This window comes from Symsagittifera roscoffensis, chromosome 4, assembly GCF_963678635.1.
Source record: "Symsagittifera roscoffensis chromosome 4, txSymRosc1.1, whole genome shotgun sequence".
Lineage (NCBI taxonomy): Eukaryota > Metazoa > Xenacoelomorpha > Acoela > Convolutidae > Symsagittifera > Symsagittifera roscoffensis.
The window spans coordinates 36,635,499-36,661,952 of record NC_087065.1 but is presented as its reverse complement, the minus strand read 5'-3'; the positions used below and the strand labels follow the sequence as shown (position 1 = coordinate 36,661,952).

At 37.4% G+C, this 26,454-nt stretch overlaps 2 protein-coding genes across 3 annotated transcripts in view; one reads left to right on the top strand and one right to left on the bottom strand.

Annotated features, from left to right (window-relative positions):
• The window catches only part of LOC134844354 (transformer-2 protein homolog beta-like), a 183,245-nt gene that overhangs the window by 131,387 nt on the left and 25,404 nt on the right, over positions 1-26,454 (bottom strand). The gene's annotated exons all lie outside the window — the stretch shown is intronic.
• On the top strand, positions 571-22,880 carry LOC134844928 (uncharacterized). The gene is made up of 5 exons (XM_063861753.1): positions 571-705; positions 7,615-7,753; positions 21,667-21,857; positions 22,112-22,390; positions 22,680-22,880. The coding sequence occupies exons 2-5, from the start codon at positions 7,618-7,620 to the stop codon at positions 22,878-22,880; spliced, it is 807 nt and encodes a 268-aa protein (XP_063717823.1). The 5' UTR covers positions 571-705; positions 7,615-7,617.

The following is a 26,454-nucleotide window of genomic DNA, read 5'->3' as shown; positions in this document are numbered from 1 at the left end:
AAATGCAAAATTGAATTATGCCAACTAATCGAATTTTACTCCAATTTCCACCAGGTAATGAAAAGATGAGGCTCAGCGTGGATTACAGAGTTGGGAAATTAAATTTTCCCCAATCTTTTTCGCATTTTTCTTCACCTTGTTAATGAAATCGATTTACTTGTTATCACATTACTTTCTCACATCTTGTACTTCTTTTACCATATGTTTACGATAAACTTCCTCCGCATCGAATCTTAATAAATTGCTCCCCTTTCTATGTCTCATTTTACTTAAATGTCATATTGACTAAAAGCTTTTAAAAACAGTCACATAAAACGGTGACCGGCCTATTAGCATGTGTGCCGATTGTGCCCGTGTAAAATAATGTAGTTTGAAGATTCGCTATTTCACGTTTTGCTTAATCAAATTTCAACTTTGAAGAGCGTGCACTTAGCCGAATTTTTAATTGCGCGAAAGTGAAAATTTATTTCCCATAACATATCAAAATGGTTTTCAAAATTATTTATAACTTTTTTGTCTGAAAAAAGTTAAAGCAAATATCGCATGCTAATATGCACACATGCTAATCGCTACACCTACGAATAAACCCAGTATGAAATCTTGGAAAAATTATGGTTTTTCAGTTTTATTCTGACGGGTTTAAAATTGATGAAACTTGACCTACAACATCCTTACACCAATTGTTAACATCAAAAAGAGACTAAGGTTAGTTAGTTTCGTTTTTTTTGCGATTCACATAGGATCAATCTAAAAGGTTACATAGCAAAAACTAAACCTGCCACAAAGTAGACACGTCGTAAGCCAATCAGAACAGAGAAAAATATTAATTCGTTCGTTTGGTTTCGTATCTCGATCATTAAGAGGCCAAACTGTGCACTGGAGAGGCGCACAAATTGATGTCTGCATGTACCAGTCTTTAAATATATGCTCGAAAAGGTAAGTGGATTCCAATTTCCGTAGATTCCGTGTACAAATACATGCAACGTAAATTTTGTCGGCACATCAGTTTAATTACGGATTCCGCAACGAGCAAACACAGCTAGTTGTTCTGGATTCCGCAAATTTATGCGGCTTCCGCTTGCAGTATGTGGATTTTTCTTACATTTTGCGGACTCCGCTGACAAATTTTGGGTTCCCATTACAGTAGCGGATTCCACGACCGCTTAAGTTTACTGAACCCATTTATTAGTATTTGCTTGCAGATTCCACAAACTGTTCGGGGTTCTGCAAACTTTGATGCAGATTCCGCAAAGTTGCCTGTTTTTGGATCAATTTTGAGCAATACAGTTTTTAGCTATTTGTCAGTGGAATCCAAAACAGCGAAAAAGATTTAAAAAATAGCAATTTTGCGGGTTAGGCAACAGACTGAATTATTGCGGAACCCAAATTAATGCTATTTTTTGTTAATTTTTGCTGTTTTGAACTTTGTACATTTTGTGAATTGTAAGCTGATTCCGCAACAGACCAAAAACAAAAGGATTGCGGCGTCCGCTTACAAATCACAAAATGCACAATTTCGCATCGTAAGGATTGTGATTGGCCTACGAATTGACCGCACTCCAATCTTAAGTCTATCCTGCCTGTACAGCTATTATCAATTGTTTTCTTCACGTTCTTGGCTTAGCTTTGCCTTTGAGCAAAACTATTTTATGGCGGCTACAGATAATGTGAGAGCTCTTCCTTGGACTTAATCATGGCATCACGAGCCTAGATTGTGGTTTCATTTCCAGAAAATCACCAAAAGGTACGTAAGATTAGTTGGAGGTGGCAACGTTGACCGGAGCCACCGGAGGAGCACTGCAGATCAAAACGGAACTGGTGGTAGTGATCAAAAGAGGCTATCGAATTAGTAGGCAATAAGCAAGAGAGCCATATAGAGGATGGCCCGAAGTCCGAGGGGGAGCCCAAATGGGTAGCAGGAAATGCTAAAACTGCGATCAGCCGGGATTTACACCGGAGCACACGGCAAAATGTCCAGCCAGGGAAGCAACGTGCAGTTTTTGTCGAAATGTTGGACACTACGAACGACCGTGCCGACGGAAACGCGGATAGAGAGAGCGACTGGCTGTGGTCCATGGAAACGGAGAATAGGACATAGACGAGTCAGGGAGATGGAGGACATTCAGTCCCAACATGGAGTTCAATCGGACGGGATAACAAGCCGGAGAAGAGACAGAACTCAAGAGATTCCAAAAGCTCAGGGACTTATTTGTTAATGGCGAAACAGTCAAATCGAAAAAAAAAACCGAAGTGCCAAAAAAGATCAACGGGAAGCAAACGAATGTGTGGATTGATAGTGGCTCGCCGATATCGATATTCACAAATGACGAACTAAAAAGCACGGCGGTCTCCACCGGCTTAAAATTTATTGATCTCCAACCCAGAGACATCCAGGTTGGGACTACAGAAACAACCCGCTACACTTACTTGGAGCAACGGAACTGAGACTGGAAACCAACGGATGGGACATTCCGGCTCGAATCAAAAGATTTGAAGAAATCGACCATCCAACAGTGAGAGATTTGATGCTGAGCATCGGGTTGCAACTGGTCCAGCAAGCACCAGGGGCGAGCATAAGGTCAATCCAAGGGGAGAAGCAAAGGCACCAGGAGGAGAAACTTTGCTGGATTCATGGCAGAACTACTTCAGTAAGCAATTCAATAATCATTTTCATCGGGCTGGGAAAAATAGGAATTATAGTGTACAAGCGAAACCTTTTGAGAAACTAATGCCAACACAAAAGAAGAGGTAATGGGTTCCAATAACACTGCAAGACAAAATTGATAAGGAAAATGTCAAATTACCGAAACAAGGACAGGGAGAAAAATTTTAGCAACAATCAGATAAATAAATTGTGTCACCAAGAGTAATAAGAAAAGAGAAAGATGAGTCAATCAAACTAGCATTGGAAACAAAGGAACTGATTAAACAGGTGCATAAATGCCAAAAATCGAAGAAAAGGATACCGTCAGGCACACAATAAGCGAAAGAAATCGCGGGACGTATATTTTTCCACAATGGTCCTAACGTAAGCGTACGGCCAATTACTACTCAGTACGTAAAGGAGCGTACAATGCAAATTCTACTAGTCGGAGGGAAATCAATCGATACGTATAGATCCATTTCGGGCTTCTACGACCTTACAACGATGCATGCGGAATTTCAATAGGTGATGGACGCATACTCTCGGCGTTTCCACAGGAACGCACTTTCATCGACGACATTTTAGTCGTAACCAAAGGCAACGAAGTAGAAGAAACCCCCGCGGCCGGAAAGATACTGAAGATAACTAGACAAAAAACATGTCTTTAAAACTAAAAAAGATCAGTTTTGCAAAAGGAGAAAACGAATGATTAGGCCATAGGATAACCCCGACCGGATCATTACCATTAATCCAAAAAACGGAAACGATCTAAGCTCTAAAAGCCCCTCGCACAGTTTCTTGACTTAAACTTTTAGTGGGCTCAATTCACAGTCTGAACAGTTATCTCGAATCATCTTCACCCTTAGGAACTCTAATCAGCCGGAAAAACGAGTTTAATTGGACACTGGAGTGTCAAACGGCATTCGAACATCTAATTAAACAAGTCGCTAACTTAGTCGAATTAAGGCTTTTCGACGTCTCTCGTGGTATCCGGAACGTATGCGACGCCAGTCATATCGTTCTCAGAGCAATACTTGGACATGGACTGCAACCTTTTCGAGTTTTCGCAGGCGAATGCGTTTATAGACGACATCTTGGTAGTTACCAAGGGAACCGAAATAGACCATATCGGGACAGTTGAGAAAATTCTGAAAAAAATTGATGAGGAAATTATATCCTTAAAGCTCATGAAAGTCAATTTTTTTCAAAGGGAATGCGAATGGCTGGGGCACAGAATAACTCCCACGGGAGTAACACCCTTGATAACGGAACCCATGGAAGCGTTGAAACCGCCCCGTACATTGTCGCAATTGAAAAAGTTTACGGGGTCGATCCATAGCCTTCACAGGTATTTGCCGGCTTCGGCCAAATCTTTAGCAAAAAAAAGACCACATCTGGACAACGGAATGCCAAGACGCTTTCGAAAATTTATAGAAACAAGTTGCATATATCGTTGAACTTCGCCATTTTGATTTTCATAAGGATAAAAGGATTGTATGCGACGCAAGTCATAACGGTTTAGCTGCCGTCCTCAAAAAGTTAGACTCGGAAAGCTGAAGGCTCATCTCGTTTGCTTCAAGATACCTTCAAGATGCCGAAAAAAATACTCAAAGAATGAGGTAGAAATGCTAGCGGTCGTAAAGGTAGCAATTTGTTTTTCAAAATTATGTGTTGGGAAGGAACATCTAAGCAAACAAGTCGCTAACAAAGTCCAATTAAGACTCCTCAATGTCTCTCGTGATATCCGGATGGTATGCGATGCAAGTAATAATAGACTCGGAGCGGTACTCGAACAAAAAGGCTCCGAAGGCTGAAGGCTCATCTCGCCTTTGCATCAAGATACCTGAACAACGCCGAAAAAAAAATGCTTAACGAATGAGGTAGAAATGCTAGCGGTCGTATTGGGAGCGAAATATTTTCAAAAATATGTGTTGGGAAGGAAACTTTTAGTCACGTAACAGACTTTAGGGTGCTGGTTCCATTACTAAACGGTAATAATAAGAGAAACAAGATTATATTCAGCCGACAAACTCGGTGGCTTGACCACATAAATTCTTCCAATTTCCAAGTACACCACAAGCCAGTGGAGAAATCCACCTGCCTTGTACAAAAACTAAGCCCGTTAGGATGAACAATAGTATGTTCATGGTGGAAAAAGCAACTTCAATACGCGGCGCCCTCGGATTTTTACTTTAATTAATTGCAAGATGCCCAACATAAAAATAGACTCAACTCAAAGCAATTTAACCAATCAGAAACGAGTATGCAAATTTAAGAATGAAAACGGCCGATAGGGGCAAAAACGCACGCGCTAGAAAACGGACCAATCATAGGCCGCTAAATTGAATAATCCGATGATCAACTGACAAAATAGCGAATTCAGTTGGGACAAAAATTGTTTTAAAAGTGAAAAACTCAAGAATGCTTGAACAAATATTTAATCAAATTGTAATGGGCAAATAAAACGGAAACTATTTGAAAACATCTAATTATTTGTAGCGGCGACGATGAAAAAGAAATTAATACAAAGATAGCAGCAATTTCTACAGAAATTACTAGCTTGAGGTGCAACTTGATTGTTTCCATTCCGTCGCCTTCCCGTTTGAAACGTATCCGTCGGTTGAAACAAAAAAAGTTATTATATCAATTGTTCCGCGCTATTGTAAAATTGTAAATAAACAGACGGTTTTATCTGTTTTACTGAAATTCTGCTTATAGAATCCCAATGCTCGGCCGGTCCTCAGCTACAAGCAATAATAGAGATATTAAAGTATAAAAACCCGGAATTTCACACGAAATGTTATGCGTCGAGCGAGTATTATGCTCAATATAAGCACGATTTCCACCTAAGAGACAGATGCCTATGGATGGGTGAAAAGTTAGTTTTCCTAAACACACTGCATGTGGTGGTGAATATTCGGCTACATCAATAATATCACGGGAATTTGAGCATCTAGGCTGCGACCAAGGACGTGTGGTACCCGTACATTTATAAAAGCCCTGATTCGATCGTGGCAAACTGACGGGATTTCAACGTAGCCGGTGGGAATATGAAAATGTGTCCCAAAAGAGACTTAAGGAAAATACCGGAACCAAAGGAACCAAACGAATCAGTACAACTTGTGGGGACTAGTAAAGTACTTAAATGAGTCTAAAAAATATATCATACTAGCAGCTGATCGATTTTCAAGGTGGCCAACCGCAATGGTATGCGGACCAAACCGTTTGGATTTGATACTTAAGTGCCTAAAAACATGAATATATACCCAAGGTGTACTTCAACGAATTGACGCAGACCAAGAACATACTTTAGGTTCAGAGTGGTCAATAATTTTCACAATGAGGAAGGACTCGAAACCATCCCATCGCCTGTGAACGACCACCGAGCGACGGGGTGAGTGCAACGAACAATCGGAAATTTGAAGAACTCAGTGTTCACTTATGATCAAGAAGGGAAGATGAAACCCCTGGAGGAAAAGTTCAAGAGGGCCCTCGGAGCACTAAGATTTTCAAAAATTACTACCCTCGAAATTATGTCATATGAGGCCCATCAATTACGCGAGGCAAAGACGGTTTTAAAAGACTTCACGAAAAAACCGTCAGTACAAAACTTAAAATGGGCATACGCAGTACGATCTAAAAATGGTAGCTTAGATGAAACTGACTTTGTCGCGCAGAGCATGCCGCACCCGGCGGACACCAACCGGGGGGTCCTGTCTGTTACCGTGTACATTATCAAACACAGATATGACCTCACCAGGTTAACCCAGGACAAGCAAAACAACCCAGACGCTGAGCCATCGTCTATAATTCAGGCAGGGACATCGCCGACAACAGCGCCATCGGAACTAATCTTCCAGCGGACCGGAGTCGGAACTGCTCTCAACAAATGTAAGCTGCTGAAAACGAAAATCGTAGCGCACAGCAACCACACAGTTCAAATGAGTAACGGTTGTTACAGTTCAAATGCTTAGGAAATCTGTCGTGACGACACGAAAGATAATGACGCCCAAAAGAGAGCACACGGAGCCATCAACGCTCGCGCTACGCCCGCCGAAAAAACGTGGGCGCAAAACAAGCGAATTCGAAAGAGTAAACCGCTTCGAAAGAGCAGCTACCCTACGCGAAGGAAACTTAATCCGGAGAACAACTCGGAATCCGATGACGACGTCGACGACAAGCCGCTCTCGATAAAAAGGGGAGAAAACAGTACAACCTAGCAATTACGAAACGGCGACTGAGCATGCAAAAGCGACAAAAGCGGATGAGGAAAAGAAGCGACGAGAAAACAAGGCGAGCCTTCCGCATCGGTAACAACAATTCCCAAGGCGGACGGGAAAAAACGAGTTAGGAAAGAAAGATTGGAGTCGTACCAAGCCAGGAAACGATCAGCTCACAAGAATAAAAGTCATCAAAACGGAGCAGAAGAAAGCGAAGGGCAGTAGACAATTCAATATAGGCGCGTTTATGATAAACAAAATTCAAAAAACCAGAAAGGAGAAACTGAGTGGAGGAAGAAAAGGGACTAAGACACCGATTCAAAACTTATTTTAAATTTTTTTGTAAACCAGTAGTCTAGGGATAAGGGCAATCTGATAGTCATTAATTTAGTTCACACCATTTTAGTTCTGTTCCCACACTGTCAAATTCTGGTGTTAACTGTTATTGAACCGTCAGATTTGTCTGTCACCTTTGCTTGACCTCTATTTCATTGTCTCCGACAAATTTTATGATATACAGTTCTTCATTCTATACTCTGAAACTTACAGTTCGACTTACTCTTTCTAAACAGCTCACACTCCGAGTGGTACCTTTTTCCTGCACCGAGTTTGGCTCACGTTTTTTAGTAGGTCTTCTATGTAAAATAGCCAACCAAATAATGCGAGGGGCGAAACGCGTCAATCATAACAAATTAAGGGGCGAATTGCAAGAAGAACCACCAGATGTGTTGTAGTGGATACTTTTTTTAGGTGATGAATTCAGTTCGGTCCAAGGGGGGTTCTGAGAAGCAGTCAGGGACGGAGGAGGAGGATGACAGGGAAGGGAGTGCCTCGAGGAACATGATTGAGGTGATCAAGCGACGCAGGAACCTTACTTCCCCTTTTCACAGTTAGTATGACTTGTACTGAGTCTTCAGAATACCCTAGACGCGTTGACTCGTGATGTCGCTACTCAAAAGTTTTACCAACAAATGAAAGTGACGAGGAACTTAGTGTTCTGGTATATTTTATCGTTGAAAACATTTTTTTACGCATAATCAGGTACCAAATCAGAAGTAGTTCAGAGAAATATCAAATTAAAACCTTTGCACACGTGATTTGATATATGTTTCGGCAATTTTTTTCTCAAATTCAGAAACAAACTGGTTTGAATTTTGTGAAATTTTTGCTTTTAATCTAATAAAGAGCGAGTAAAACCAGCGAAACAAGAAAATAAAAATACTGAATTAAAAAGAAAAAATATAGCTGTAAAAACTTGTTCTGAAACTTGTTCTGAAACTGTAAAAAACTTGTTCTCTAATGCCAAAGAATTGCAAAATTTAAAAAATGGTTTTTGATTTATTCGTTTTTGAAACTACAGCTCTTAGTAACCAAGGTTCTAGAAAAGTTTTAGTTTCTCAACTTGCGAGTTGATTTAGCCATGTTTTTCTCCTCCAAACAATATATCTGACAACGCCCAAATTTTACCTCTACATCTACTGCTCATCGAAGCTCAACTGACGTGTTGTGACAAACTTATTAAAATATGTGATAAACTTATTGAAAAATTTCATGTAATGACGATGATTATTATGATACTCCGGTGACCTTCATCAAAGAAGCTCTCAATGATGGCAGCAAGGAAACTGAATTGACAAACATTATTGAAAGTTTTCATGATGTAATTGAGACACAAAATAAGTCAATCGACATTATAGAAGAGCAACATACAAACAAAAGCTCAAGACATGATTTTTCAGAACGAGTAGCAGTCTTTGAGAAGTATCCGAGAAAACAATATTTGATGCTCCTGAATTTCAACAACTTTGCATATCTATTGCCGTTGTCGTCAAGTTTTCGGTAACCACCTAAGAGTGAAAATCACCAACGTCTCGAATTTTGCTGCTTGTCCGCTTTTCAGTCATTGTTAAAACGATTCTGGCTCAATACAGTAAGTTCCGACAATAAGTGTAACTTAATCTTACAAAATTACACCCAAGAGTGATTATAGAGGTCAACCAAAGGTGACCGACAGCATCGAAGGCCTTGACCTGTCAAGAGCTAATTAGCACCACAAATGACAGCTGATTGATGGCTAGAAACAGAGAACTTTCATAAACTGAACTAGCATCAACTGACACCCCCCTTTGATAAATGAAAAAATTTAATGACTAGAATCCAGAGACTTATAACTGAGCGAACTGCTAGATGTTATAAACCAAGTTTACAAATTTTAATGGCAAAATTACTGATTGTTAGCTTAATAATGAACGAGTATTGTATGAGTTTTTTGGAACAACTAAAGAACCATTTAATTTAGTGACAAGGTTTTGAGTTTGTGAACGGATACCGGTCAGCCTTCTCCCTGGGCTCACAAGAGTTTTAAAGTTTTTCAGTTTTTTTCTCATTTTTTCTTACTGAATCTCCTTTGCTCGCAATGTAATCTATCATTACCCCACCCATTTTGGTAGCCGCGATTTGTTTGCGTCCACTACGTCGCGACGCCGTCTCACCTGGCTGTCCTCCTGGCTGCTGCAGGAAACTAACCGAGTTTTCCGCGTTTTCTTCTTTGTATCTGCGGTTACCGATTTCTGAGGCTCCCGTGAAGCGGACGAGTTTGCTTGGTCGCATGCCAGAATAGTAATAATGTCACTCCCAGTATCGAGCGGCGGTTCACCCACGGTGTCGGCTTTTTTGTCATCGCCCCGTTTCTCGTTTTGGCTCCCTTGTCCTGTAGCCGGTGTTTGCCTCTCTGGTAATGGCGAAGAGTCGCCGCTGCTTTGCCTCCGTATCGCAATTCTCGATGCCCGTTTCGCCGACATATTTAGCAAATGGTCACGTTCGTCCGTTTCCGACCCACTTTTTGGGTCGAATCATCGTCTCGATCGTTTTCTCTGTTTGGGTTCGGGTTCTGTAACTTTTTTTTTCGTATTGCGCCGTTTTACTTCTTGCGAAGTTGGCGGTGCCGTGTCACTGCCACCTCTGATTTCTTAAGCACAACCCCGTTGTTAAGCGTGAGCGTATGGGCACTTTCTGTTTTCACTTTTGAATGGATTAGCTTACACCTTTTCAAGTTCCGATGATATAATGATCCTGGCCCGCTGATATAACGATCCGGAGGGCCCTGGTTCCTCGGCTTGCACCCTCGGCTTTAAAATGCCCAATTCATTGTCTTGGTACAGTATTTGTTGGTCTGTAAGCCTACGCAAATGGCTTCGATGCTTCAAATCATATGCAAGATCCGACCGCACGCCCCAGTTGGTTTCGGCGGGATGTGGCATTTCTATATCTTTCACGCAAGGGTCAGCTTCATCTAAACATGCATTTTCTGTTTTAATCAACTGAGACCAATTTTGGTTTTAAAGGGGGGTTTTTTGTTAGATTTCTTAGCACCGAATTCGCTTCCTGACCGTGGTGCACCTCGAATGGCGAGATTTTCTATATAGCATTCTGTGAGAACCGGAGTTCGCCAAGGGCCCTTTAGAAAATTTTCTTCAAGGGTTCCGGATGTTTTTCTTGCGCCAATGTTAATATTGAGTTTCTTAGGATACCGATGATACGCTCTACAAACCCGGTTTCACCTGGTATTTTCCTGGGTACTCCGTGGATTGCTTCGTAGGTTTTTAGAAACTTCAGGATTTTATCTGATCGGTTAATTACTTCAAATAGTTAATAGGTCCCCATGAATCAAGTTGAACCGATTCGTTCGGTTCTTTTGGTTCACTTAATTTCCGTTTATGGGGTCAATCCAAAGCCTTCACAAATTTTTGCCGGCCTTGCTCCGCACCGTTCCGGACGACGAAAGGCCAATGTGCTTTCGAAAACTTAATGAAACAAGTTGCATCTATCCCAATTTCGCCATTTCGATATTCCTAAGGATATAAAGATTACATGCGACGCAAGTCATAACGGTTTAGGTGCCATCCTCGTGCAGTAAGGACCTGAAGGGTAGAGGCCGATTTCATTCACCTCAAGGTACCTAAACGAAGCTGAAAAAAGTACTCAACGAACGAATTAGAAACGCTGGCAGTCGTTTTCATAACTGTATATTGAGCCGGAAGTTTCAAGTAGTAACAAATCATAAAGCGTTAGTTTCACTCTTAATTGGCAATAACAAAGAGAGCCAGATCATATTAAGTCGCCTAACACGGTGGCTGGATCGTTTAATCCCATTCGGTTTCCAAGTAGAACTTGAGCCGGGAGCGAAAATGGGTTTAGCTGATTATCTATCGAGAAACCCGAGTAATGTTGGAACGCCGATTAGTACATACAATAAAGATTCGCTAATAAAGGTTCGCTAAGATCAAATCGATACGCACCGCTCTCGGTTTTGCCAAAAGTAATGGAACCAGGGGAACTCATTTAGGTAAAAACACATCCAGGGGTCCGTAAGTTACATATAATAACCAGTCACCTAATCATGGAATTGCGGCATGCAAAGTTTTGTTGCGCGATACGCCAGTAGAGGGCGTCGAGTCATGCGAGCGGAAATGTACCAATCAGAAGCAAGAGAATTGCATGAACCCACGGTTACGCAAAAAGAACGAGAATTTAGTCGGTGCTTATACTCATTCAGAAAGAAGCTACACAAAAATTTTGATATCAAACAGTTATATAAAAATGGACCGAAGCTTTAGGAAATTGGAAACATTTCTGAAAAACACCTTAGTTTAATTAGTAGTAATGAGGAAATAGAATAATTATCAACACATTCAAATTTGAAGGCAATTAGCAAAGAAACTAGATTGATTAAAAGTAGTGTAAAAGTATCGTTACCTTCGACACTTCATGGCGAAACAATTCCACCAGTGGACCTCAACAACCTTTGTATCTCAATTGTTCCCAGAGGATATAAAAATATCAGCAAAAACATCCCATCCTGAGTTATATAAATTACAATCATCGAATCGCAATAAGTTTCTGACCCTCAATTTAACGCCATCAGATAATTGCTTAAAACAAAAGGTCCACAAATTCACGAAAAGTTTATGCAAGGAATCAATATTGTTCCCAATTTGTAAAAGATTTTTACTTGAAAGATAAAGTTGTCTGGATGGATGAAAAATTTGTCATTCATATGAACCTTACTACCGCGATTAACAATCGAATCCACGCATTTCACCACGGCAAGGAAATTTGGTATCCTTATATATACCGCTCTATTGCTTCGATCGCCGAAGATTGTGCCAGATGTACAGCTACAGGTAAAAATCTTGAACCGCTCTTAAGTAAATGTGAAATTGGAAAAATAACTGAACCAAAAGAACCGAACGATTTTTGGGGACCTATTAACCATTTGAACTAATCTAAAAATTACATACTAGTCGCAGTATATTGTTTCTTGCGCTGGCCGTCAGCGATGATCTGCGGTAATAACTGATCAGGTAAAATCCTGAAGTTTTTCCTTGACCCCAGTACGGGGCGGTTTCAATGCTTTGATGGGTATCGTTTTCCGCGCCAAAGGTGTTACTCCGGTTGTCGAAAGTAAATTATCCCCCGGTTTCTTCTCCTTAATCGTTTGCCCCACGGTGTCCATTATTTCTTTCTATATTCGGCAATTGATAATTTTTTTGTGCACTCTTTTGTTTAGTTCTTTCGACTCAAACGCTAGTTTCACTGATCCGTCGTTTTTCACTGTTTTTACGATTGGTGATACGAAGTTTTCATCTGAACATTCTTCTAAATTATCAACATGACCTTGCTTCAGTAATTTTTCAATTTCGTTATCCACCTTGTCCTGCAATGTGATTGGAACTCGCCGGCTTTTTTGTTGTAGTGATGTCAATTTTTTGAAACAAATTGCTTGCACTTTGTAATTTGTGATTTTTTCTACCTTACGAAAAAAGATTTAAAAACTGCTCGCTGAAGTAGTCGTGCCACGAGTCCAGTGCAGCGACTTGTCCCGGATCCTCATTGATAGACATGATCGGATCCCCTGGAGTATGCTAAATCAACTGCAGGCTCAACTTTGTCATCAAATTTCTTCCGATGATGGACGGCCGACTCCCTCCTATGACTTTTATCTTCGCGTCCACTTTAAATCCGTTAGATTCCATTGTCCGAATTATTCCGATCATTGTCCTTCATTGTCCCGATCAGCTTTAGAAGATTATTTCCGTAGTCCAGAAATGCATTATCTTCCACCGAGGTTTCATCCAACTTCAGACTCGATGCTCCGAGGGTTCGTTACAACTCTCCGATGGTGAAGATAGATATTGGAGACCCACTATCTATCCACACCCAACTAGTTTTCCCGTTTATGCAAATTAGCAGTTGTGCGTCAGCGATCTTGAGTGCAGTGAATTTCTTATGTCGTACTGCCATCACCATGTAGTTTCCCGAACTATCGGAAACCCAGGAGTGTACTACTGATTCAACTGGATTTATCCCACCGATGAAGCTCTCATGCTGGGATGTTAGATCGTTCATGTCCCTGTCATGCTCCAGGTTGGATCATCCTTGCTATCATGCTCCTGTATCATTCCCAGTGCCCCGCGTCCTCGCTGTCCTCCGCGTTTCGCCCTGCAGGTACGTTCATAAAGTATAAAGTCCAATTTTTCGGCAAAAATAACACAAGGCACTCTTTGCTGGACATTTTTCCATATGTTCCCGCGTAAATTCGGGCTAATTGCAATTATAACATCGATTGCTTGGCATATTTCTCCCTCGGTTTGATCCGCGCCCCTGCCCCGTGGACGGCTATTTTTGAATCCTCCTCGTATTACCTCGTACTACTCCGACTGGTTGGGATTTGATTTGAGTTTCTCCCCCAGATGATCCCTGGTCGCCAGCGATTCCACCAATGGGTATTGCTACGTACGATTTTGCGTATTTGTCACCACGATGTTAGGAGAGGCCAACTTTGTAAACTTCCTCCGATGTTTTGGTGGATCGACAGAATTAATTTTGCGCATGTTCTTCTAAGGCCTCAAAATTGCATCTGACGGCAAGCCCACTTAAAACTGAATGAAATTGCTCCAGACTTTCGTTGATCTGCTGTTTCCCAGCGAGAAATTGAAACATTTTGTAAGTCTCGTTTCTTTCCTTTTTGAAATCCGATTCGATCGCGTCTAAAATCCTCGTTGAAAGGTCCAAATGCGGTCGTCTTGTATGCAGCTCGTCCTGACCCTTCTCGCCCAGACGCAGGTATAGGTGTGATATCAGGGTTTGTTTGCTTTCTAGCTGGTTATTCCCGTCCGTTTCCTCCGGCAAAGCTCTAATCTGGTTTTCAGTCAGCGTTGCCACGAAATAGAAATTTTTCGGATTTAGTGAATCTTTGGCTACCATTCTCCACTGGAATCTATTCATCCAAAACTCCCATAGAAAAGGCGGTTCGTTGCCTTTCAGATGCCAAAGTCCATTGATAACAAGTGGGGTTTTCCCCCCACTTGTAGCTGCTGGCTGCGCCATGTTAAAACGATGCTTGTTCAATACAGTAATTTCCGACAATAAGTGTAACTTAATCTTACAAAGTTATATCCAAGAGTGATTACAGAGGTCAACCAAAAGTGACAGACAGCATCGAAGGCCTTGACCTGTCAAGAGCTAATTAGCACCACAAATGACAGCTGATTGATGGCTAGAAACAGAGAACTCTCATAAACTGAATGAGAACCATGTGACACAGTCTTTGAGAAGTACTCGAGAAAACAATGTTTGATGCTCTTGAACTTCAACAACTTTGCAAATCCTATTGCTGTTGTCTCCGAGTTTTTCATAATCACCTAAGAGTGAATATCACCAACGGCTCGAATTTTGCTGCTTGTCCTCCTTTCAGTCGTTGCAAAGAATCTCTAATGATGGTGAATCTCATTAACATAAGCCACAGATCATAAAAAACCGGATGATACGGCAGCACTGATAAAATATACTAACGAATGGACTGTTTGTTCATCCGGTGCAGCTAAAAACGAAGGTACAGATAATGGATATCAGTGAGTTGTTTTTACAGTGAGAGATATTTTAATGACGTATGGTTTTGGAGATTTAAAAGCCAAAACAGCCCGCTGAGCCTTCAAAAACTTTTTGAAGAAATTTTCCATTCAATAAAGGGCTACTAAGCTTTTTAGAGCCCTAATACGAAGTAATTTTACTGCCCACAGACTTTTCAAGTAGTTTTGAAGATTACAGTTTTCGTTCACAATTGTTGAAACAATTGTGTTCTAAATAATGAAGAACTTTCAAACAATTTTTTTCTTAAGTGACTTGCTTATAATGGATAACACATGTGACCCAGTATGAACCCCAATGCAGGATATTGCCTTATAGTTACTGTAAAACCCATCGTATGAGGGAAGTGTACCTAGAAGGACAGACTAAGGAACCCTCTGGATTCAGAGTAGTAGAATACGGGTGTCTATACTGTTAAAAACAAGAGAAAAATATGCAAAATGAGACGTATTGTAAAAATTTGCCTATTCAATGTTTCATTATTGGATCTACCAGGCAGCTAAAGCCTGGTGGTAAAAAACTTGTCTTCCACCCCAAAGATTGGAGTGGGAATCCCGTGCAGTTATTTTTTCTTCAATTGTAGTGTTTTGTTTTCTTTTTTTATCATTATGAGTTTAGGTTTCCGAGTTATCAGCCAATAAAAAGGTAAAAAATACCTGGGTTAGGCATATAGCAGAACATTTATGTCGTCGGTCATCCTTTTCAAGATAATGTGGTGTATAAAAATTGAAAATAAACCTCAGTTTTAATTTTCAAATCTAAGACTCGGTTAAATTAATTGTTCTTATTCTTCTTCTTCTTATTCTTCTTCTTCTTCTTCTTTTTCTTCTTCTTCTTAGATCCTCTGCTCAAACCAGTAACAAAAATGTGATTCATTTTTAAAAACATCAGAAAAAATCATCGGTTCAAAAGTAACATTAATCGGAGCTTTCGGTGACACTTTGAGTTATATCTTTTTGGTTATAACTCATAGAGTAATTTCAGATAAGGTACACCGTCTGCTCGTCACGCTATCTTATTTTCGGCCGGATAGATTCGTGCAACTTCTTAGTCTAATACAAATCTTAATCTTACTCTTATATCTCCTAGTCTCAATAGATCTAATGTACACCGGTTTATGCGAGTTAGTTCCAGAATGAGAACAACTGTATTCTAAGTTTAATTCAAATTGCTCTGGTGTTGAAACTACAAGTAGTTTCAACACTTACAAATAAGTGGGTTGTTAGTTTGATGGAGTATGATTGGTAAGTATTTAATATTTTGTAGAGATAAAATATCAAAATAATAACCAATGATAAATACTAGTTTAGATCTGGTTCCACCCATCCGGGATTTAGAGAGTTTTAGTTTTTCAATGTTGTATTGTTGTGTAGGATGGAAGACGGTGTTTTTCTTTAGAGGTTGCGAGCATATTCTTTTTTCTGGTTTGGAAGAAGAGATGTTATCACGATAGTTTCGGGAGATCGTATTATGATTTCTGATCAGTTGTGATGAGTGTTGAGCTGGTTGATTTTAGAGAATAGGAATGTTTCTAATCACATTCGAGAGTGTCGTATAGTTCGACTTTGGATGCAGTGCTTGATGACTTGGATCTGTACGTATACTTGAACATCGAGATGGCCATTCTTCTGTTGCAATGGGTTTTCTTTGCTGCGATGCCAGGTCGTACTATAAATCCGTTGAGTGTAGTGACTGTAGGCAGCATATGGGGTGTATTTTGCCATTCCGTAGTTGGAGTGTGATTGGGTTGTCAAATTCCTTGCTGCTCGTCTTTGGGCTCTATGTAATCTATATACTGCATTGTATTAATTACATATACAAATCTTTGTTAATTTTCTTTTTAGTTGTGATCTTGTATTAATTTTTATCGCAAAAGCGTTCTTGTTTAGTTCGGTTATTTTTAAGAGAATAATTTATCCAGTTCTAAGCTTGTTTTAATCCGATTTGGGTACCGTGCGTTTTTTTTTCTTAGCCATGCTGTTAGGTTGTGGTTTGTGGTGTTTAGTAAGCTTGCGTTGGTTAGTTTGGATTATTCTATAATTCCTTTCCAATAGGGTTGAAGGAAAGTTCGAAATGTGGTAAAACTGGTTAGAGTTTTTATCAGTGAAATTTAAAAGTTAAATTCATTATCTTAAAAATTCTTTGTGGTTGTGGATAGGATTGTGGGCGATTTAAATATTTGAATATTTAAAACTACAAAGAAGCGTCTTTGAAAAGGTTAGTACTGCTTTAATTTTCTAGGCAAACTTTTTTTATTTACTACTTTAAAATTATTAATTTAACGGCTTTATTTGGGAGGTGGAAATTATCAACTTGATTTCATTTTAAGAATATTTTCTGCATGTGGGGAAAAGAGCTCAAATATCAATTTATTGCTGCTTTGGGGGTAAATTTTACTGCTTCATTTATTGTAATTGGTTAATGAAAAATTATGTTTCTAGAAAAAAATTTTCTGTTTTTGTTTCGTTTTTCTTTTTTGTAGATGATTGATGATCGTGCCTGTGAAGAAATAAGAAAAAAAGAAAACATTTATTAAGAATGGTTAGTTTTGTTTCGAATTTATTAGAATAATTTATTTATTTTGTACTTACCTTATTCGTCGGGGTAGAATCCAGGCGGAAAAATGTCGTGGATTATTTTTGATGATGTTATTAGTTTAGCTACTAAGCGAATGATGTATTTAGTTTGGAGAAGTGGCCAAAGCAATTCGAGTGTGGTCGGGTTATTTATTGGTTTTTTGACAAGCAGGTTGGGTTAAAGCAATTTTTGGAGAGGGGAAATTTGGAGGGCTATTAAAATACTTCCTAGTTTTTTTTTATTTATTGGATGATCGGGGGTATTTGAGAATTATTTGTACATTAGGCTAAATGATCATTTCGATTTTGTTTTTTAGGCTAATTTAATATTTTTGCTTGCGGGTATTTCCAGGTCTAAGCTGGGACAATATTGTTGATTTTTGTTCTAGTTGATAGGGGAGGGTCGTAATTTTGAGGTTTTGTTTATTTCAGTTATCAAATTTGAGCGGGTTGCTTATTTTTGACCTGGAGGTCTTAAAGTTATAGTTAGAGATACGCTTGAAGGTGCTTTTTTGTCGGCTAAAGAATTCGTGTCAAAAATAAGGTGATGATTCGGAAAGGTTCTTATTGGCTGAATTTGAACTAGTTTGTTCAAGTGCTTTCCAGCATGAATTTTGAGAAATTGTCCGGTCCGTGAAAATATCTTCAAGAGGTGAAAATGTCAATTAATTTAAAGTGGTTTTTTAAATTCAACTTTCTTTAATATTTTAGATTGCGGGATGAATGTTTTGTCATCTTTTCGTGGCTGATTACGAAGTCGCAATGATTGTCCATGTGGAGATTTTTTTTTGATCTTGTGGTATAATTTTTTTTCTAATTTTTGATTTTCTTTTTTTGTTTGAGTGATTTTTTCTGTTGTCTAAATTTTTTAATATTTGTTTGGGAAGTTCTTTGTCCTTTTTATCTAATTGTTTTTGGATGGGGTACATATCAGTGCTTTGATTTTGATGTTGTTCTGGGCTATTTTGAATAACTTTAAGTTCTGTAAAAGAGTATATTTGAGTAAGTTCCCGAAATTCGTACTCTTTCGGGTAATAAGGTAAAAGATTGTTTCGATGTTGAACGATTTCTTTTTTGTTTAACTCTGTAAGTTTGTATGTTATATCAGTGGGTTTATCAATTTTTTGATACAGTCCTTTTCGGAGTGCTTGTAATTTTTTAGAGATTCCTTTTTGTGGTGTAAAATTTGGAATTAAAACGTATGTTCCAATTTTTAAATGTGTAGCTGGTGTGAATCGAGAATTTATTTGGGAATTAGTATTTTGTCTTTGTAAAATTTTTTTTGTTACTTATTGATAAATTTCATTATGTTTTTGGTCTCTGTTTAAAACCCATTCGGTTTGTGTACCGGAAGCTAATTTTAAAATTTGTGGATGATGAAAGTGATCTTCATTGTGGGTATGTAGTGGTAGATTATAACATGTTGATTCTATAGTGGGTTGACAATAACCTTGTGTGTTTTTGTTTAATTGGCATGTTAAGCAACCCTTGCATAAAACTAAAAAGGTTACCATAATTTCGGTGGAGGTTGCAGTGCGTGTTTATCGGGATGCAAAATACTGCTACGCTCAAACTCTGTTAGGATACAATTTTTTTTCTTTGCGTTTTCTTTGTTTTTCATTATATTGAAAGCTTAAAAATAAAAAATTTCTCCCTAGCACAATTTAAAATGTATTCATCTGATTTTTTATCCCAGTCATAGCCCAAAATCATCTCTAGGGTCCAACGTTTTGATTTTGTGACCCTAGTTTTGAAAAAATTGGAAAAATATGCCCAAATTCCTTATTTTTTGGTGGATTTCAGAAGTTTGGGTTGGGACGCGATAATTTCCCATGTTGATGTTCTGGGGCTGCTTTTATTAACTAATCTGAGTCTTAAAGGCTAGTATTGCGTCTCGCAAAATAAAATTTTACGATTTTTTGAAAAAGTTGAAAAATTTGACCTATAAAGTCCATTAAAAATTGTGCCATTTTTGGCCTGTTTTTCGAGGGTTTTTCGTGCAATTTATGTCTTAGACTTTTTTTTCTGTGCTCAAAATGGTGTCTAACATTTACGGACAACCATTTTCGGAGTGTCTGTAAGTTCATTTGTGTCACCTTTTAAATTCAGTTTTTTGGTACTCGCGTTTCTTCGTTTTGAAAATCCTTTCCTAATGTTTTGTTATTGTTTGTTAATAATTTTCTTTCTTAGTGTTTGTCTTTTTGTTTTTATGTATCCTATTGTCTGTCTGTGTAGTGTGATTACGAGGTCGTATTTTTCGTCGTTAATTAAACAATTGTGTATTATGATTGTTTGTTCGTTTGCTAAATTGTCTCTTGAAGTAAGGTTTAAGATGATGGATGCAATGTTTGGGTTAATGATTTCTAATGTCTTGAACTGTTAGTTCTTACAATTTTTTGTGGTTAGCTTAAATTGGGTCGTATTGTTGGGTTGGAGAGAAAAGCGTGTATTGATTCCTGAGAATAATTTTTTCTTTCTCGTGACTGATTCTAAGCTAAGATAGACCTACCCAATCTTACTTAGGGGTTGTGATATGTGATCAAGGGTTCGAGAATAGTAAATCGATCCACAAGGTTCAGGTATAATTAGCACGCAAGTAGTTCGTTAGATACTATTTGATGACTTACTAAATTTAAGTACTATCCTGGGTCAGTTAAGAGGGGTATCAAGTGAAGGATGAGTAACCGAAGTTCTTCACTGTTTATCCTAATTGGAATGTTTAGTTCTTGAAAAATTTCTGATAATTCTGTGTCTTTAATAAGGGTTGGGTAGTGAGTCGACGTTTGATTTCGTTAGACACTAATTCAATTTGGGAGGGGGAGAAGAAAATTGTTCTGTTTGATCCAAGGATAAGCCTTGATGATCAGAAATTTAGATAAAGTTAGTTTATTTTAGTTCAAGTGAAATTAATTTAAAGATCCAAGGGAAGTCTTGATGATCAGAATTTTTAGATAAAGTTAATTTATTTTATTTTCAGTGAAAATAATTTTAAGATCCAAGGGAAGCCTTGATGGTCTGTTATTTTAAATGAAATTAATTAAAGTGAAAACAAGGATAAGCCTTGATAACTTTTAGGTTTAAATGAAGAAAAGGTAATGTGTTTAGTTTTGATAATGTTAATGTTTTGAGATTTGCTGTTAAGTTTTAGGCGATGAAAGGATGATTTATATATACTAACAATTATGCTTTATAGTAACTAATTTTTGTATTTTATATTCAATAAATATTTTTTCCAAGATGTTTTTAATACTCGAGATTTTTAAGGAGAACGATTAGAGTTGTTTTTATCAATCGTTATTGTATAATAATTAGGTTTAGCGCCATGAAAGGTTATTGAAGATGTTTCTTCAAAATTTTATGTCAGTAAATGAAAATTTAATTTACTGCTCGAAGTATTCTAAATATAAAAGTTTGACCTCGTTTTGTCGATTTGTCATGAAATCGATTGGTGGATTTCTTCGTTGACGTACGTCGTCACTTGTCCGAGGTCTTCTTCCAATACCGGATAATTCTCGTATTGTTCAGAAAATTGGCTCTGATCTATTGAGTCGTGGAAACATTTCTACTAAATTTTTGTCAAATAACAATTTTTTTCAAATGTTGTATTTGTCTAATTCTAATCTATTTGTTCTAAATCTTGGTTAGTTAAGGGCTGTTCGAGACTTTTTGGTCGCACCAGATGAGTTATATCCTTTTGGCTATAACTCATAGAGTAATTTCAGATAAGATACACCATCTGCTCGTCGCGCTATCTTATTTTCGGCCGGATAGATTCGTGCAACTTCTTAGTCTAATACCAATCTTAATCTTAATCTTATATCTTCTAGTCTCAAAAGATCTAGTGTACACCGGTTTATGCGAGTTAGTTCCAGAATGAGAACAACTGTATTCTAAGTTTAATTCAAATTGCTCTGGTGTTGAAACTATAAGTAGTTTCAACACTTACAAATAAGTGGGTTGTTAGTTTGATGGAGTATGATTGGTAAGTATTTAATATTTTGTAGAGATAAAATGTCATAATAATAACCAATGATAAATACTAGTTTAGATCTGGTTCCAACTTGCACAATAACCGCAATCCTTGTTCTCATAGAGAATGACCTGATCAAAACGTGATATTGAAAAGCAAGCATTAGACAGGCGTACCTATTATGCAGCTGGTTGATTCCGATATAACAGAAAATATGATTAATTTTGTATATATTCAAAACACCAGCAGAATCAGAATGATTTTTCAAGGAAAAAAAAGAACTTATTACACGAATGTTTTTTGAAGCGCTGAGTAAACTATTAGCAGGTCGTCAGAAGCGTCTTGGACCTGCATACGCAATACCTCACGCCGGCAATAAGTTCTGGTTCGCACATGTCGGCTGGAAACGCACCCACGGGGCTGCCATTTTGGGCTACATACTCGGACTGGGTCTCCTTCTGGGCCAATGTATCACACCCGCTGTCTATTTCAGAATTGAAGACAACCAGGCAACATCAGTGAGCCATTGAGACCATTTTTAACAATTAACGGTTACTCTACAAGTAACACAGAGTGTTCTGACCATTTTGCAAAGAGGACTTTAGATTTTAACTTTAAGAAGCAAAAACCCAATAAACAATCATGTTTTTTAAAATGCGTATCATTTTTTTCGGCAAAAATTAATTTCTAAAAAATAATAAAAAACTAGAGCTTATGAGCATTTTGAATTCGACTTCAAGTTTTGAACCTGTATCTAATATGCAATTTGAAGGTATCTGTTTCACAGCTTTTGGGCGATGACCTATCGATTCAGCACGAGAAGTTTTCATCTGGGCAAATTGATGACCTAATAACGGACAGTGAGCATCATTATCTGAATGAGCAGCAACAGCAGCAGCAGCAGCAGCAGCAGCACAAGCACAACTGGGATTGGATTTCGGCAGGGGGCGAGTGTGGGGATGAGTCACTGAACAACACCTGTGACGTCATAGTATTCAATCTCTTCTCCAAGACATTTCACCTCTACTTTCTCTACATGACTGTATTCCAGGTGAGGATAACAAATGCCGAAATTGTACCCAAAACTCTTGCTTTTTTAAATTAAAACAGTTTATTTTCCATTTTTATTGAAGTTTTTGAATAAGTTTCCGTCTTCTTGTCAGCAACTGGAAAAATTTCTGAGGTAACGTTTTTACTAATTATACGACTGCACATAACATAAGTACTTATTTTTATCTGGAATTATTCGTGAAATATCAGCTAAAATCTTACCAAATTACATAAAAAGTTCACTTTCGATTTATATCGTTGGATTCTTTTTTGTGTTTCATAATTGGAAGATGCTTCTGGCTGGCACTTGTCTGGCGCTGACCAGTTGGAAGTTATTCACGCGTCACAAGATGGAGAGATTCTGTCTGCAGCAGGCTAGACTCATCTTCGACTTCATTCTCACCCTCACCTCCCTTATAAGGACATACTTTGCCTACTCTACCCGATCACTCTTAGCCCAAGGTCAACCGGGTTCAAATTCACTCATGTGATAGAGTGACAGCAACCTAGAAAATTTCTGAAAAGAATCTCCTAACTTTGCTCTAAATTCTGCAAAAATTCTAATTTTTCTCAAAAAATCTCCTTTGTCATTGCAGCTCCAATCAAGTCAGAACTAGCTTTACTATGATATCTCCATCTGGACCTTTATTCGCGGCACTTGATTTTGGGTAGAAAAAACTATCCGAATCCTTCCACATTTTTGGTGAGAGTGCTCGGTTGCAGAATTTTTATTTGACTTTTTTTAAATTCAGCAATGATACACAAGCCTTCTGATAAAATTGAAGCAGTGTATTGTTTGAAGGTAATATGTAGTGAATGCAGGAAAATTTGGCCAAACCAGGGTCTTTTTAGTACTCCGAGAGAGCTCGGAAAATCAATTTGGTCGACCTAAAAAAAGGTCGACAAAATTAATTTTCAAAGTTTTTTGAAAATCCGCCCCCTCGAGAAAATCTTAGATCCGCCCCTGACTCTACTCATACACTCCTAGTTTTTGATTAGTCTGAGAAACAAATCGCAGATTAGTTTTTCTCCACATTTGGAGAAAGTGTTTTTATTTTCTCTGAAATGCAAATTCTGGAAAATCTGAAACTTATGATAGGCGAGGAGAAAGTTTCTTATATGAATAGAAAGTTTTCCACAAAATAAAAATGAACATGCTAAAAACGCGTTTTTTGTTATTGCTGAAACACTACGGCATGAAAATGGCAGAAGAGTAAAAAGTCCGAAGATTACTTTCACTCTTTAGACAACTGTGAGCGAAATTCAACTTCATCCATAAAATATGCCAAAATCGAAAAAGAAAATGACTTAGTTTTGATGGGTGGATGTATTGGGAGATGCATGGACGAAACTCACCTCAGTAAATCGTAACTCTAGCTACCCAAAAGAATTTCGCCCTTGGTACTCTTTTATGAAACCTTTTGATGGACTATCAACCTTAGAGTTTTTGGTGCCAGTCCTCAAAAAAGCGCAGTTTTTAAGTATAAAACTTTCAAAAAATCAAATAAGGTTTCTCAGCTTGTTTTTTTTTAGCCAAAACTTAGACTGCGGCACAAAAATCAGCAACTTTTTGCGAATTAGGCATCTTACTATTTTGGGCAAACCCAGAAAATCAATTTTAACGGCGGCCCACAACGAATTAGTCTATATGTTTCGATTATTTTCCAAAAATAAACCCTTCTCATAAAAAATCCTAAGTAGAAAAGAAGAACCTGCCTCTTATTTTAAAACAAATAAAATATCGATAATCTTTGATGTGTTCTGTTCCCGAAAAAATGATTAAGACATGAATCACAATGTGGGAGATGTTTTGATTACTTTGCACGATTGCTGTCACTCTATCCGTGTCTGCACTTCTACATTTTAGACGAGGTTAGTTCAGGACGTAATCACAATATAGCCACCCGCATCTAAGTTTAGGCGTAAGTAATAGATTATAACAGATTATTATGATGATTTTTAAACAATTATAATTGGTTATAATTACCAGAATTAGGTGTTTAAAGAATTGATTATAATCGTGATATTTTTCAAAAGATTATAATCTCTTATAATCGGTTATAATTGATTATAGTTCTGACAAAAAAACACTTAAAATCAATTATAATCAATTATAATCGATTATAACCTCTTACTTTGCCGAATTTTGTCAATTCAAAACTATATTCGAATTATATCTTATGGGTTATTATTTTTGTGTCAATAAAAAATCTCTAAAAGAGAGATCTCTTGAACATTTTGGTTCATCTGAACACTAAATTTTTCCATGAAACAAAAGTTTTCATAGAGATCCTTTCATATGATCGGAAAAATTCCCGCGGTAAATGAGAAATAAATCTTCCGAATCAATCATTAAACTAAATCAATTAGCTGATGTTTTGGTGTTTAAAAAAGCTTAAAATATGCATCACAAAACAACTCTAATGGGGAAGAAATGAAAAAAAAATTATCAATTTGAATTAATTGGAAAACTTGAAAAATGTTTTTCTCATTTTTCATAGGAACCAACGTCTACAAAAAGCATAAAATATAAGCAATTTAGATGCAGCTTCGAAGACAAAATTGACAAACAAAAGGGATTATAATCAATTATAATCGATTATAATGGATTTTTGTGCAAAACTAAAGAACTAGAAATTTTAGTAAAAATAATGGATTATAATCAATTATAATCGATTATAATTGTATCGAAAAATAGACGAATAAATAATCGATTATAATTGATAATAATGGAATTATAATTAATTGCAAATTGATTTTAAAAAGAGAGATTATAATCGCTTACTAATTAATTAAAATCGATTGTTTCTCAATTTTAGTAAGACTGGTACTAAAATCGTAATATAATTGATTATTAATGCTTGAAATTGGATGCGGGCAGTCTTAAAATTTCCATTGATCAATGGCATCCCAGTATTTTTGATGGAATTTGCATTTTTGTTTTGATTTATTTCATTTCCAGTACATTGCAGTTGCTAGTTTTAGTTTTTTTCAAAAGTAAAATATTATAATGACAATATATTTGCCTTCGCGGTCTAAATTTCACATCTATAATGGCTTATAATGAAATGTTTTTGTCTCGGAAATTCATTATTTCAAAATGCAAATAAAAAAATAGCAAAAAACGTCATTTCAAATAATCCCTGAGCTACCTAAAAATGACTGTACAAATTAAGCACCATGTCAAGCCTTACGCTGAAATTCTATATATGAGCAACATCATAATAATTACAAATATTTTACATATCAAATTAAGCTCAATTTAATCAAAATTTAAAAAATATATAAAAATTTCTAAAAATCTGCTCCACGAAAACTTGGCGGTATCAGTTTATGCTTTCCTTGGGAAACTAATAATATTTTTTTGAATTTTTGAATTTTTGTCGAAAGTTCTAGTGCCACTTGCATATCAATCGCAATCTGCTATTATTTCTCGAATTTGTTTTTATTGTTTTCAATGCAGCAAAAAAAGCACTTTCTACAAAATATAAGAATAGCTGGTTGCTGTGTCTGAGTTTTTAAATAGTTATCCTCGTAAAGCGTTAAAAAATCAGGAAAAGAAATGATTACTGAGATAAAAATAAGGAGTAGAGGTGATTCAAGTCCAAATACCAATAAATGCAGTATAATTAGAGGCATAACAGTAGGTTTGGTCGGAACAAAAGCAATGAATGAAATCTGTTTAGGAGCTGGCGCATCTGGGTTGTAACACAGGGGCATCGCTGCAGCTGACCATATTAGGGGGAGTTATATTCTTACTTCAGATGGTTGAGAGCAGGCATCAATTTAACTCTTAAAAGGCCCAAAAATGAATAGAAGAGTTCGATTTTGGTATTTATTAAAGATTGCATATGATTGAAATCGATCACGCCTCATCGGAGTCAGTATCTGCAAAATCTCTACCAAAATAAGCACAAACTGCTGCAATTTTTACTTAAGTTTACACTATATTCGAAAAGATTCTCGTAAGACTTAGTTTGTCTATTTGAAAAATATATTTTGTATCCCCTAAAATTAATATAAAAGCAATAGCAAACAAGCAATAGTTTTTCGCAACAAAAAATG

Excerpts from the sequence above, each read along its gene's own strand:
- LOC134844928 (XM_063861753.1), top strand. The coding sequence starts at position 7,618 with ATGAATTCAGTTCGGTCCAAGGGGGGTTCTGAGAAGCAGTCAGGGACG. Across the intron at positions 21,858-22,111 it reads AAGACAACCAGGCAACATCA|GTATCTGTTTCACAGCTTTT; the intron begins GTGAGCCATTGA and ends TGCAATTTGAAG. Across the intron at positions 22,391-22,679 it reads TCTACATGACTGTATTCCAG|ATGCTTCTGGCTGGCACTTG; the intron begins GTGAGGATAACA and ends CATAATTGGAAG.